Consider the following 12,413-nt stretch of genomic DNA (forward strand, 5'->3'; position numbering starts at 1 on the left):
TGTACATTTGTGCTGCTCCTGGTTGTTTTTACCTTCTCAGCCCCATGTGCAGATTTGACCCTGTAAGACTGTGAGCCACTAAGTCTCCAGCATGCTACGCGAGCCAGCTGGGAGGAGATGCAGACACGGGAAGGGATGTGACTGCAGCAGAGATGGGTTCATCTATCCTACCACCTCACCTGCAAAACTGCCACGTTTCACAGCTCCCTCGTTCCATGCTTCACCACATTTGAGCCAGTCTGCAAATTAATTGTTGGCCATGGTGTATGTCTCTCCCCTCTTTCTCAGGAAAAAGCTTCTCTAGCAGTGTTTTGAAACCCCTCCATCTGCTCAGCCCTCTGCAGCACAGGATCCTCCTCTGCCGCCTTGGTATCGTTTCTGCATATCTGCCCAATGGCTCCTCTGCACCCACAGTATCCCCAAAGCTTCTGAGAGCCTCTGGGCTCAGAAAAGCCCAAATGCTGAGCTGCAGCCAGACAACTTACTTGGTAGGGACACACAGCTCCCTACAAGCAGCTAAACAATGCACAAGGAGCCCATTAGAATAAATATTACTCGGAATCACAGCAAAGCACAGCCAGAGGTCCTTTAAAAGCTTCCACTTGAACAGAAAGACCATAAAACTCCCACTGCTTGCTGTCCTGCATAGAACAGTCTGTTCCCACTGTCCTGGGTTTACCTTTCCCTTCCCTGCTGAAGATGCCTTCTCTGCAGCTCCTTATGGACCCACTCCACTGGATGGCTCCCTGCAGCCTGCAGAGCTGTCAAAACATGAAATACGTGAGTTTGGGAGGATCCCTCTGTCCCTGCTTGCTATGAAAGATGCCACAGGCCTGGGAGCTCACGCTGGTTGCAGCCCCAGGACTGCTGCTGCGGCTCCACCAGCCAGGCTTCAAGTGCAAAACGGAACTTCTTTATATAGAAACTAGAACTAAAACCAAACAAACACCAAGCGAGCGTGCAGCTCCTGCAGCAGCAGAGGGAAAAGCAGCCAGGAATCTCGGCCCACACTGCAGTTTGCAAAGAGAGTTAAAGACCTTAATTTGTTTCAGGTTGGGTCCAGTATAAATCATGCAGACTGCAACCATCAGCACGGAGCAGCCAAGGTCCCACTAGCCTGGCTCCCCAAGCATTAGGTGGGATCTGGCAAAGTGCCCCAAGCACTGGGGCCAGTGCCCATGGGCACAGCTGGCACCACAAGCCAAACCAGACAAAAATAGCACAAGAAACACAGCACTGCTGCAGGAAACAGTGTCCCTAAGCTGAGGAGGAGGAAGCAGCCTGTGCCAGGGCCAGCTGGGAGCTGCCATAGAGGTGGCATCAGCCAAAGGGTTTGGGGCCGTCCATGTGCAGTGCCATAAACCAGGAATTTAAACAGCCTGTAAGGAGCTCAGCTCAAATTAACAGCAGGGCAGGAGGGAAACCATCCAGGTGGGATTCCTGCCTGTTGGACCATTGAGGGAGTTGGTCTTATCACACCCATCAAACATAGGGGCCAGCCAAGCAGAAAGCCCTATGGGACATGCAGGTGGCTCTGTAACCATGGCTGGGTGGGTTTAAACAGCTGGGAAAAACCCAAATCTTAGTGTTTGGGTTTGTTTTTTTTTTCACGGACTATTTCGCTCCTTCCCCTGCATGGCCCCCTTGGGTCAAACTGTGCCTGGTAACCTGCTGCTGGGTGTCTGCAAAGGGAAGGGCTGGAGCTGGAACACTCACAGCAGCCCAGGCTTTGCTGCCAGCACAGCAATACTCAGCCAGTGTCACAAACAGAAGAGTTTAAGGGAGCTGTGTCTGCTCTATACCTCTTTGAGACATAGCTTAGGAAGGGTGCAGGTGCCCACTCTACTGCAGCACCGAAAACTGGGGCCCCTCGGGGCTGGATGGGACTAAATCAGCAACTGCCATGCACAACAAGAAAGCAGCATGTAAGCAAACCTAAGAATAGTATGTGATGCAATGCAGGGAAGCAAGGACTTGGCGTGGCACACAGTGCAAACACTGTGAGCATGTGGACAGCGTGCAGTGGTGTGTAAGGACACGTGCCAACCGCACACAAAAAAAAAGCCTGCAACCACCATGCAGCCACATACAAGAGAGCACACCCAAAGCAGGCCAACCATCTGAGAAACATGTGAGCTGCCTGCAGACATGCAGTGCCCTTCCATATGCAAGAAAGCAGGCGAACAGTGCATAAAGCAGCACGCAAACAGTGTGTAAAACTCCATGTGCACAGTGTGCCATGCAGCCAACGTGCCAGAGCCACGCTGTGCCATGCAGCTGCAGCAAACCCTGTGTGAGAGAGCGTGCAAATGATGCTTTAAATTTAAAAGGGGAAAGAAATGGATAAATACAGATATTTTCTGTGAGGGTGCTGAGGCGCTGGCACAGGGTGCCCAGAGAAGCTGTGGCTGCCCCATCCCTGGCAGTGTTCAAGGCCAGGTTGGACACAGGGGCTTGGAGCCACCTGCTCTAGTGGAAGGTGTCCCTGGCCGTTGCAGCATGGTGCCTGTGGAACTGGATGAGCATTAAGGTCTCTTCCAACTCAAACCATGCCATGGTTCTGTAACTGTTTATAAAAGGAAGGAAACTGGAGAGGCCACACCATGAATCCTGTGCTCAGTTCTGGGCCCCTCGCTACAAGACAAGGCATTGAAGTGCTGGAGCGGGTCCCTGGAAGCGCTCACACCAGCTGCAGCCGAGGCCCTCCGTGCCGTGGGTTAGCGATGGCCGTGGGTTAGCGGTGGCCGTGGGTTAGCGATGGCCATGGGTTAGCAATGGCCGTGGGTTAGCGATGGCCCCGGGTTAGCGATGGCCATGGGTTAGCAATGGCCGTGGGTTAGCGATGGCCCCGGGTTAGCGATGGCCGTGGGTTAGCGGTGGCCGTGGGTTAGCGGTGGCCCTGGGTTAGCGGTGGCCGTGGGTTAGCGGTGGCCGTGGGTTAGCGGTGGCCGTGGGTTAGCGATGGCCGTGGGTTAGCGGTGGCCCTGGCAGCCCTGGGCCGCGCATGGACCCCCCGCTCCCCAAGCTCCTTCCCCACCACGCCGGCTCCATGGGACACAGGCCCCGCCGCTCGCGGCACGCCCGGCCCGCGCAAGCGCAATGCCCCCGCTCCTCACTCCGCGCACGCGCACTGCGCGCCCTGCGGGGCTTCCAACGGCGCCGCCTGACGGACGGGCGCGTCCCCGGGGCCGGAGCTCGGTCCCTCGGCGGAGCGGGGGCAGCTGCGGCCGGGGCCCGGTGGACGGCGGCTCCCTGCCGGGGCGCCAGGGCGGCCTCTCCCATCCCGTCCCGTCCCTTCCCTCCTCAGGGCGCGGCGCGGAAGGGTCCGCGGAGGAGGCGGCCCCGGGATGGCGGCGTGAGGCGGCGGCGCCGCGCCGTGAGTACGGGCCGCAGGGGGCGGAGGGGAGCGGGCCGAGGGCTTGTGGGGGTGTGCCGGGGCCCGGCTTACCTCCGGAGCGGCGGCGGGGGGGAGAGGAGCCCCCATGAGGGGGATCCGCGTCCCTGCGGGCCTCGGTGCCGGCGGAGGTGTGCCGGGCCCGCGGGAGCAGTTGGGTAAGTTTGGGGGCCGGGAGGCAGCCCTTGGCGGGTGCCGGTGCGGGGAGAGCCGCGCTCCCGTAGCAGAGCCGGCTCCAGCCCCGCGAGCACGCTGAGGTTATCGCCAGCCTCACATGGGAGCACGGCCGCGGCGTGTGCCCCCCGCCACGGGCTCCTCTTCCCCCCTCTACACCTCTGCTCTTGTCGGCACCTTCCAACAGCAGGCCCAGGCCCATTTCCTCCCAGAGCAGCACAACTCCCTGACATCCTTCCACCCAGCAGCGCGCTGCTGTGCCCGGCCGGGTACCTTCCCCCGTGGATGCTTTCATCCGGTTGCGGAGCAAGCGTACAACCCCTTTTGTTGTACAAGCATTGCTTATTACATCCCAAACGGGCAAGAGAATATCAGAACAAAGCTCTTAGATGCAACCCACAGCACACCAATCTCTCCTATACTTCATTTCCCCTGTATTCAAACATTGCAGTTGATCTTGAAAATACTGTGGTAGCAGAGTACCCTTTGCCTTTTAACTGCCCAAAACCTCCTGCCAATGCTGTATTTTTGCCTTTCTTTACCCAAGATGCAGAAAACTGGCCTTTATGAGACTGTATTCAGACTTCTGAAGCCCATTGAAGGCACAGAGAAGAGATCCAAATTGAAACTCATTTTTTCAGGGAACTTGGAATAGGCCTGGAGTTGGTTATCTTTGGCAGTTAAATAAAGGCAGAGGGTGGGAATGAGGACCCCTGAGAATTAGTAAATCAGTACAAATGAAGGTAGTGATACTTCAGATGACAACTGTTGATGCTGACATCTCTTCCCCACCACAGAGCTGGCTGACTTCAGGTTTTGTTCCTGTGATTTGCTGTGCAGAGGAATACGAATCATACCCTGCCCTCCTGCTCACAGGTGGGGTTTATTCACCCCAGTGCTGGCAGGGCACTGCAGTCCTGGCGGAGCAGGCACTGCACTACCTCTGGACACATCAATCCCCAGTCAGTAATGAAGCTCAGAGAGCAGCTGTGGAAGCAGTGAAGACAGTGGCTTAGCAGAGCCTCTGCTTTTCATGAAACAAGTTGCTTTGGCTTGCCTCTAGCTTGAGAAATCAGAACACTTCATAACCCCAAGGCTTGGTTAGTCAAGGATTTGCCGCTCTTTTGGACACTGTCTGCAATTGTATTGCACCATTTCTGAGCCTACATCAAGTGTTCAAGGCACAAACTTAACAGAGACTGGGCTGAGGCCTTTGCTAAAAACTGAAGACTCGCTTTTTACAGCTGAGTCATAACCAGCAGATAAAGCTTAAAAAAATAGAATAAATAGGAGCAAGGCCAAAAACCCTGAAGTGAGATCCCTGATACTGTAAATAGGTCTTAAGTCTGACCAAGTATGGTGCTTGGGTTTTGAGAGAAGGAGTTGGCATCTGGAGAGCTGGTCTGCTGCTGAGATTCAGCTAAGAAAAGCAGGCTTGTTACTTGATAGCTCTTTCACCTCTTTCCCCCCCAATACTTTTGATATTGTGTATTTTTAGTAGGGTTTTGGGTGCTACATGGTATTTGAACACATACTGGCAGTGTGAAGCACTTCCCACAAACATTGGTTCACAGCATGTGGCTGTGACAGTTTTTGGTTTAAGTGAACTGTACCACAGGTCAGCCTTATAGGTAAGAGGCTCAGTGCAAGTCCCTGAGGCTTACTCTTAAGTTTATGTGCATTGTGTAACCTCAGAGATTTTTATCTAGACAGTGTAACAGAAACTTCAGCTTCTGGGAAAGGGGGAGATTGGCACCCCCCAATAAAAAGGTTACTCAGTCTTTTATCACAGCCCTTTTGGCTGCCAGCCTGGGTGACAGTTTCTGTAGCATCTGCTGGGGATGTGCCTTGTGGAGAGTACTGGCTTAACAGCTGCCTTGGTAAGGTCTGAACAAGCTTATCTTTTACATGCTTAGTGAAAGCTGGTTGATTATTCTCCCCTATCAGGGTAAATGGACTACTAAAGAATTGAGAAAGGTACAGGCTTGGTGTTGACATGCTGATGTATAAAACCTGTGGTTTAGGAACACCTCCTGGCCTCTTAATTGCTGAATTATCTTGTAGAATATCAAGGAACAGCTTGTGAGCTCCTCAGATGGATTTACACGCAAGTGTGACTGATGCATTGCAAAGCACTACAGACTTGGGCTGGGCTAGTCTTTTCACTTGTCATAATTAAAGCTTAGTTTCTGCCTGGGAAAGGTTTGCAGCTACCCTCCCCCTGGGGTTGGAAAACCCTCCCCACAAACATATGCCAGTAGGACCTGCTGGTTTTGAATGGGCTTGGGAGAGTAGATGACAGAAAGAAAGGCTGCCAATACGATGGAAGCTGATTACTAAGCATGTGGAAAAATATCGGTGTTTGCTTACTAGTGAGGTGAGCAGGGAACCTCCCTGGAACGCCTCCTGGAGCTGGCAGGGAGGAGGCTCTGGCAGCACATGGGGGTCAGGGAGAGCAGCGGGAGCGTCGCCTGTTCTCTGCTGCTGAGGGGTCTGAAGTGCGTTCAAGTGGCTCCGAGAGCTGCAGAGGAGTGAGAGGAGGCAGTGGTGGGGCGATGAAAAGGAGCTGTCTGGTAAACACGAGTGGCCGCCAAGTCAGATGATTGAGCAGGAGCACGAGAGCAGTCTGGAGGATAGCAGGACACCAGCCTGGCCAAGGAACGGGATGAGTCAGGCAGGGGGAGAACAAGAGCAACTGGTTGAGGAAAAGCAGGATGTGGTTGTGAAACAGGGAACTGGTAGGAATACTGTTGGGTGACAGGTTATTATTTGCTCTGGCATGTGGTAATCTTTAGCCTAGATCATCAGGAGGGGACAGAGAAAACAAGGTAGGAATTCTTAATTTGCAAGTTTCACCTCGCTTGAGAATCAAGGCAAAGCTGGATGTTGTGTGGCTTCAAGAACTCCCTGGACGCCATGGAGACTGATGGTTCCCTGCTCAGTAAGAGTTATAGCGGGAGATGCTGCTTCTCTTTGATTGATAGCATGGAAAGAGAGCTCTGTCTCACTGCCAGCTGTATAAAGGAATCTTGAGAGAGTAGCTAGGAAGAGTGCATGTTACTAGAGGAAAGTACATGAGGAAGATAAAGCTGCAGAAGTCTCTCATAGTAGGTACCTTGTCTAAGAACAGCTGTGGGATGCAGCAATGGCTCTTCAAACTTTAGCTGATGGATAGTGGAGAGGCACACGAAAATAGAAACAAACTGACTACAGATACAAGACTAGCTTCAAATATTTTCATTTGTCAAAAGTCTCAGAGGTTTGAAGGGCATTGGCTTTGAAACTCACAGTAAGAATAACCACTATTAAATGATTCTTTCTTCTGTAGTGGTTGCATTGATTGTTACAAGCAACTGGCTCTGGCAGGAAATACCAACATTTAAATGTGTGTAACTTGTTCTGAGAGAGCTTTGTGTTTGTAGGAAGTGTTCAGGTGATTTTACATGCTTAAAAATCGACTTCAGCCTTTGCTGTGGTGAGGAGGCCAGCCTGGAGTGAAATGCAGCTGCATCCCAAATTACAATTACACTCTTAAACTGTAATCAGGTGTAAAGTTTAGGGGCTAAAGGCTCAGTAGTGACACATTGCCTTATTAAAGCCTACTGATTTGTGACATTGTCCTGGAAGATTCTAGAACTTTGTTCCAGCCTTGTGCTCTTCTGACACATTGTCTTAGGTTGGTTTTTATCCATTCCTTTAGACACAGAAAGCCCAAAGCAATTGACTGTGGGCACTTTAAAGCTTCAAGAAAGGGTGATGCAAAGATTACTACATGTGTCCAGCTACAGTCAAGCTGATGTGACTTCAGGGCTGGATCTAGCAAGAGAGTGACGTGATGTTTAGGCTGTGTTTGTACTGCTCAGTGTTTGGAGCACTTGGGAGAGAAAGACTGTAGGAAACTTCAAGGAAGGAACATTTCAGGAGGATTAAGGCAGCTGCAGATCATTGACTTGGTACAGTTTTGTTGTGTTCAGTCTGAACTAAAAAGCTGGGTGGTGGGGTTTAATTACCTCCCTGTTCAAGTGTTTGGTGTTAAATCTCTCCTCCCCATTATTCCCCTGGGATAAAAAAAGTTACTTAATACTTCAGAAACATCTCAGCGGTTCACAGAGGCTAGCAGACAGCATGGTTTCTTATGAAATAAGTAACTCATATTTCCAGTTTACAGATGGAAGAAACAAGCTTGGGACCAGGTTTGTCCTTAAAGCGAGCAACCTGCATAAAACAGGACATACTGGGAGTTTTATTCCTTTGACTTGATCCATATTGCAACGTGATACTCTTTGGCTGCCTTAACTGCAGCTTAGTTTTATTAATTGAACACAGGCTGCCCTCTCTCTGCTGGAGAGCACTCTCTTGCAGGAGCAGCAGCATAACACTTTCCCCAGATACTCTTAATCTGTTTGCCTTGGTGGAGATTCTGGCCTGCATTCTCTCTGACTAATATTAAAACAGCTCCTGCTGCTAAGAGCACAGTGCACGGCAGCGTGGTTCCTGCTTCTGACAACAGAGCTAGTTCATACCTGTGAGCTCACAGAGCTGTGAGATGAGTCTGACCTCTGTTTTTTTGGAAGAGAACCACGTGTGGTTTTCTCTTGGCTTTTCTGTGCAATCCCTCCTTCTCTCTTCCTTGGCCAGCAAATCCCTTCCCCTGCCAACAGGAGTGGAATGTGCTGTTTGTTTACCTTCTCACTCTTTCATCCTACTAACCTTCCCACCCCCCGGTTGTAATCCTGACAGGCTTGGCTCAGCCCTGCATCCTTCTGACAGAGCACTACTAACCGGAGTATTTCAGGAAAGGGATTGCTGCAAGAAGCTGTTGTGTCCAGACCCTGCTTAGTGGGGGTGAGGCCGTGGCATTCTGCAAGGCTGGCACTCTTCTCTGCCTGTCTGTGCTCAGCGTTGCTGGTGCCATCATGATGTGCTACAGGATAGCAGGGAAGAGCTTCTCAAGCTCTTTTCCAGCATTCCCATGCATGGTTTTTCCTTTCTGGAGTAATAAGCTATGAGTACCCTCTTCTTGTGGTTTCCCTACAGTATGAACTGTGGGAAAACTGCCAGTTATTCCCTCCCAACAATACTGGTATCTTCTAAACTGGTATTGCTATCCCAGACTGCAAAACTCCACTCTTCTGCCCCCTTTGACTAGTTCTTGCTCTGTATAAACACCTTAGTAAGGTATTTATTGTTTTTAAAGCCATCTGAAATTCCTGGATGAAGATGTTTGTACTGCTTAGGAGAAAACCCCACATACTTGGTGTAGTTGATGTGGTTGCTAAAGGCAGAAGCATGTTTTGTGGACTTGTGATGTGCTGCCATCCCTGCCACAAGCCCTTAGAGGCCACCATTTCCACAGGGGTTTATAATAATCCAAGTGAGGAAATCCTGTGTTTACAGCACTTATGAAAATTACAATTTTGAGACTGCCTTTTCTTTGATCTGTTCACATACTTTGTCTTATCTGACTTTAGCTGATTGGCAAGGACTATAAATCCTTAAGCAGGGACTGTCCTGCCTTTTGTTTTGCAGCCTGGACACTGTTGAAGCTTTCCTGGGTGGTTGCATGTATAGCTTGAATTTTATGCTGTCCTGCTGGAAGACTTCATAAGGGGTCTCTACCTGGGAAGGAAGCAGAGTCACACTTCCTGGACACTTCTTACATTAAGGCTGCCCTAACACTTTGTAGCACCTTGTACTTTACCCCTCAGTTACATTGCTTTATACATCACTCAGGTCTTGGATGGTTTTGGATGAGTGCAAGTGTAGGGCAAGTTGCGGCAGCTTGTTTTCTTTTCCATTTCCCTCTCTTCCTTTCTGTTCCTGCCCTATACTAAAGAAAATGGTCTCAGCTGTCAGCATGAGAAAAAGCACACAGGATACATTTCTATACTAGCAATAACTGTGTCCTCAGCTGAGTGGTTCAAAAAGCAGGAAACTTTCCACCACCTCTGAGACACACCAGGATTTAGCACTGGGAGTTCAGGCATCAGCATATGATGCTTGTGAGGAAATGAAGTGTAGGAGAAGAATGTCTGTTAATTTTGTGCTGTGTTTTTCTGACAGTCTAACATTTCCCCCCTCTTACAGAACAACCTGCCCATCAGAGGAGCTGCTGGAGACTGTTCTGGAGCACATCTGATCACGGCTGCCACAAGGCCCCAACCAGCCATCCACAATGTACTGTCTTCAGTGGTTGCTACCTGTCCTGCTCATACCCAAGCCCCTCAACCCAGCGTTGTGGTTTAGTCACTCAATGTTCATGGGCTTCTACCTGCTCAGTTTTCTCCTGGAACGGAAACCTTGCACAATTTGTGCCTTGGTCTTCCTGGCGGCTCTATTCCTCATCTGCTACAGCTGCTGGGGGAACTGCTTCTTGTATCACTGCACAGGATCCCAGTTGCCAGAATCAGCTCACGATCCGAGCATTGTGGGCACCTAGAAAACGATAGTCTTCCAGTCTGCTGAGGGCTCTTGTTTTGCTTTTCAAAAAGGGTTAGGGCTAGGGAGGAGGGAGGGGGTGTTAGGCATGTGACTGGAGTAAAGACAGCCTGTTTCCTGTAACTGTGTGTGGACTGGAGTGGCAAATTCCTCCCACTCTGCCTGTGAAATTCGACTTGTTTACTGTGTGAACTCTGGCAGCACCACCTGCTTTTTTAGAAGCAGATATCTTTTTTCCCCTCCTTCCCGTATCACTGGGAAGGGACACCAGCTCCTCCTGACTGAGCACTGGTGCAGGACCGAACTGCTGGCCTCTGCCCAGCTGTGTGCAGTGGTGCAGTTCTGTGTCACTCACTTGTCTGCGTTAGGCCATGGTGGTCTAACTCAGGGCTCTTAACCCTCTGATTCTGCTCAAGTAGCTGCAAGATTCTCTCCATCTTTGTGTGGAGCCAGTCTTCCCACCTTGCTGCTGCAGGGCAAGCTCAACAGCTCACAGATGCACTTGGCCAAAAGCTGCTGAAGCCAGAGGCAGTTGAGTCACCTCCTCCTGCTCAGCCTGCCAAAGAGATGCATGCACTGCCAAAGTGCTTTCTGAACTACTTATGCTCCAAGATCATAGCCTGAAAGCCTCAGTTATGCTGCTGCTTTTATAAAGCCTCACAGGTAGTGGAGACTGACTCTTTCCCTCCTAGATTTCTAGGGTTTACCAAGGCTGATAGGATGAATAACCAGTATGCTGCAAGATGCAGGGTTTTGAAAGCCACTGTGAACCTCACCCTGTAAAACTCATGCTAGTCCAAAAGGCCAGGCATGGGCAGGGCAGGAGAGGATCCCAAGGTGGAGTCATGGCTTGAAGCAGGAAAGTGCTTCAGCCATTTTCAGTGTGTTTGGGCCAGGGGTGACAGAAAGTGCTGATGCTACTGACTGGAGAAGGGAGGAGGCCTGAGGAGTGCCCAGTGTCTCCACCTCCCCTGGCAGAAGGACATCAAGAAGCGGTGGTGGTGGTTGTGGTGGGTCAGTCCTACAGCCACAGCTGTGCAAAGCCCCATGCTGTGTGCATTGCTCTGTACAGCTGTGGCTCCTGGGGAGCCCAGCCTGGAGCAGAGGTTGGTTTGTGAGAAGCCTTAGAGGGTAACACAAAACACTCTCTCTAAACTTTAAAGGTTTCCCTCCCCTTTTCCATCTGTTTGTCTTTACTTCAGCCTCATAGTGGAGAGCAGCAGAAGTGGCTGTTGCTCTCCTGAGGAAGTTCAAGCTATGAGGTTGTGAAACTTCCAGAGTATTGTTTGTTCATTGCACAGCTGTTCAAAATGTTTAATAAAGCTTTATAAACTTTGGTCTATGGCCTCCTGCCCAGCATGATGCATTGGCTACTCATTGCAAATGCCTTAGCCCAGCAATCATGTGTCTCTATTGTTCTGTTCCCAGCACAGTAACCCCTCTCCAGCAAGAGGCAGAGCCTGTTTGCCCTGTACCTCCTAGTACCAGCTCTTGTTGACTGTTTAAACTGACCTGAGAACCATACTGGTGATTGTAAAACAGATTCATCTTGCACACAACACAGGAGGTAGCTTCTAGTTGTATCTCTGCACTTAAGTGACACATTTCCCCTTGGCGTACTGCTTGCCAAGTTCAATTGCTGTGCCCTGGACACTGCTAATCTCCAGTGCCAGCTGAAAGAGCATTACCTACCCAGCACCTACGTGGTGTGAGCCCGTCCCATGACACCACATTGTCCTGACCTATCCCCTGCTGTGAGCAGAGGCCCTGTGGGCACCCAGGAACACCTTAGTTCGAGGGTGTAGGAGCTGTGCTGCTGGAGCTGAAACCAGCTTCTACCTTTGCCCCAAAGCCCTGAAGACCGAGTCCAAGTTGGAAAGGGTTCAGGGTATATTAGTGTTTACATGCTTAAAAAACCAAGTGCGTGCCACATCACCAAGAATAGAAGTGACAGCTCTGTCACCTGCCAGGCCGAGGGAAGTCCCAGTAGCTGTCATATCAACTGCAGTGTAACAAATAGGAATGGGGAAGGCATCTCATTTGCAAGCTTCAGTAAGACTCTGGTGTACATTGAGCACCTTCTAAGTTTAAATCTAATGCAAGCTAATGCAGTCAGTTCTTCAGAGTGTGTTTTGGGTGCTAACTAGCCAGGTTGCACTCTGCGGCAATTTAAATCCTAGCCAAGAAGCCAGACAGTCCTTTGGCTGAGAGCTTTGGGCACAGGGTTCAGGACAAGGCTAAGAGCTTTCCATCTCTGAGACCCATCTGGGAGACAAAAGCACTTCAAAAGGGAGGCTGCCTGTGACAGGAGAGATCTGGCAGGTTGATGGGCAAGAAAACTCCTTTCTGCAGCCCTCCCACCCAAGTGTAAGGTAAAGAGCACTCTTTGATACACACGCAGCCCTCC

At 50.7% G+C, this 12,413-nt stretch overlaps 1 protein-coding gene across 2 annotated transcripts; it reads left to right on the forward strand.

Moving 5' to 3' along the window:
• The first annotated feature begins 3,224 nt into the window (after positions 1–3,224).
• On the forward strand, positions 3,225–11,346 carry BLCAP (BLCAP apoptosis inducing factor). Of its 2 annotated transcripts, none has more exons than XM_062642293.1 (2): positions 3,225–3,380; positions 9,656–11,346. In XM_062642293.1, exon 2 carries the CDS (start codon positions 9,744–9,746, stop codon positions 10,005–10,007), a length of 264 nt encoding a protein of 87 aa, XP_062498277.1. In that variant the 5' UTR covers positions 3,225–3,380; positions 9,656–9,743; the 3' UTR covers positions 10,008–11,346. The 2 variants fall into 2 exon arrangements, with proteins under 2 accessions (XP_062498277.1, XP_062498276.1); XM_062642292.1 differs by having other exon boundaries at positions 3,225–3,376.
• Positions 11,347–12,413: the final 1,067 nt, after the last annotated feature.

The sequence above is a fragment of the Pezoporus occidentalis genome, unplaced genomic scaffold (genome assembly GCF_034315485.1).
Source record: "Pezoporus occidentalis ecotype Australia unplaced genomic scaffold, CSIRO_AGI_Poc_V1 ctg70, whole genome shotgun sequence".
Classification (NCBI taxonomy): Eukaryota; Metazoa; Chordata; class Aves; order Psittaciformes; family Psittacidae; genus Pezoporus; species Pezoporus occidentalis.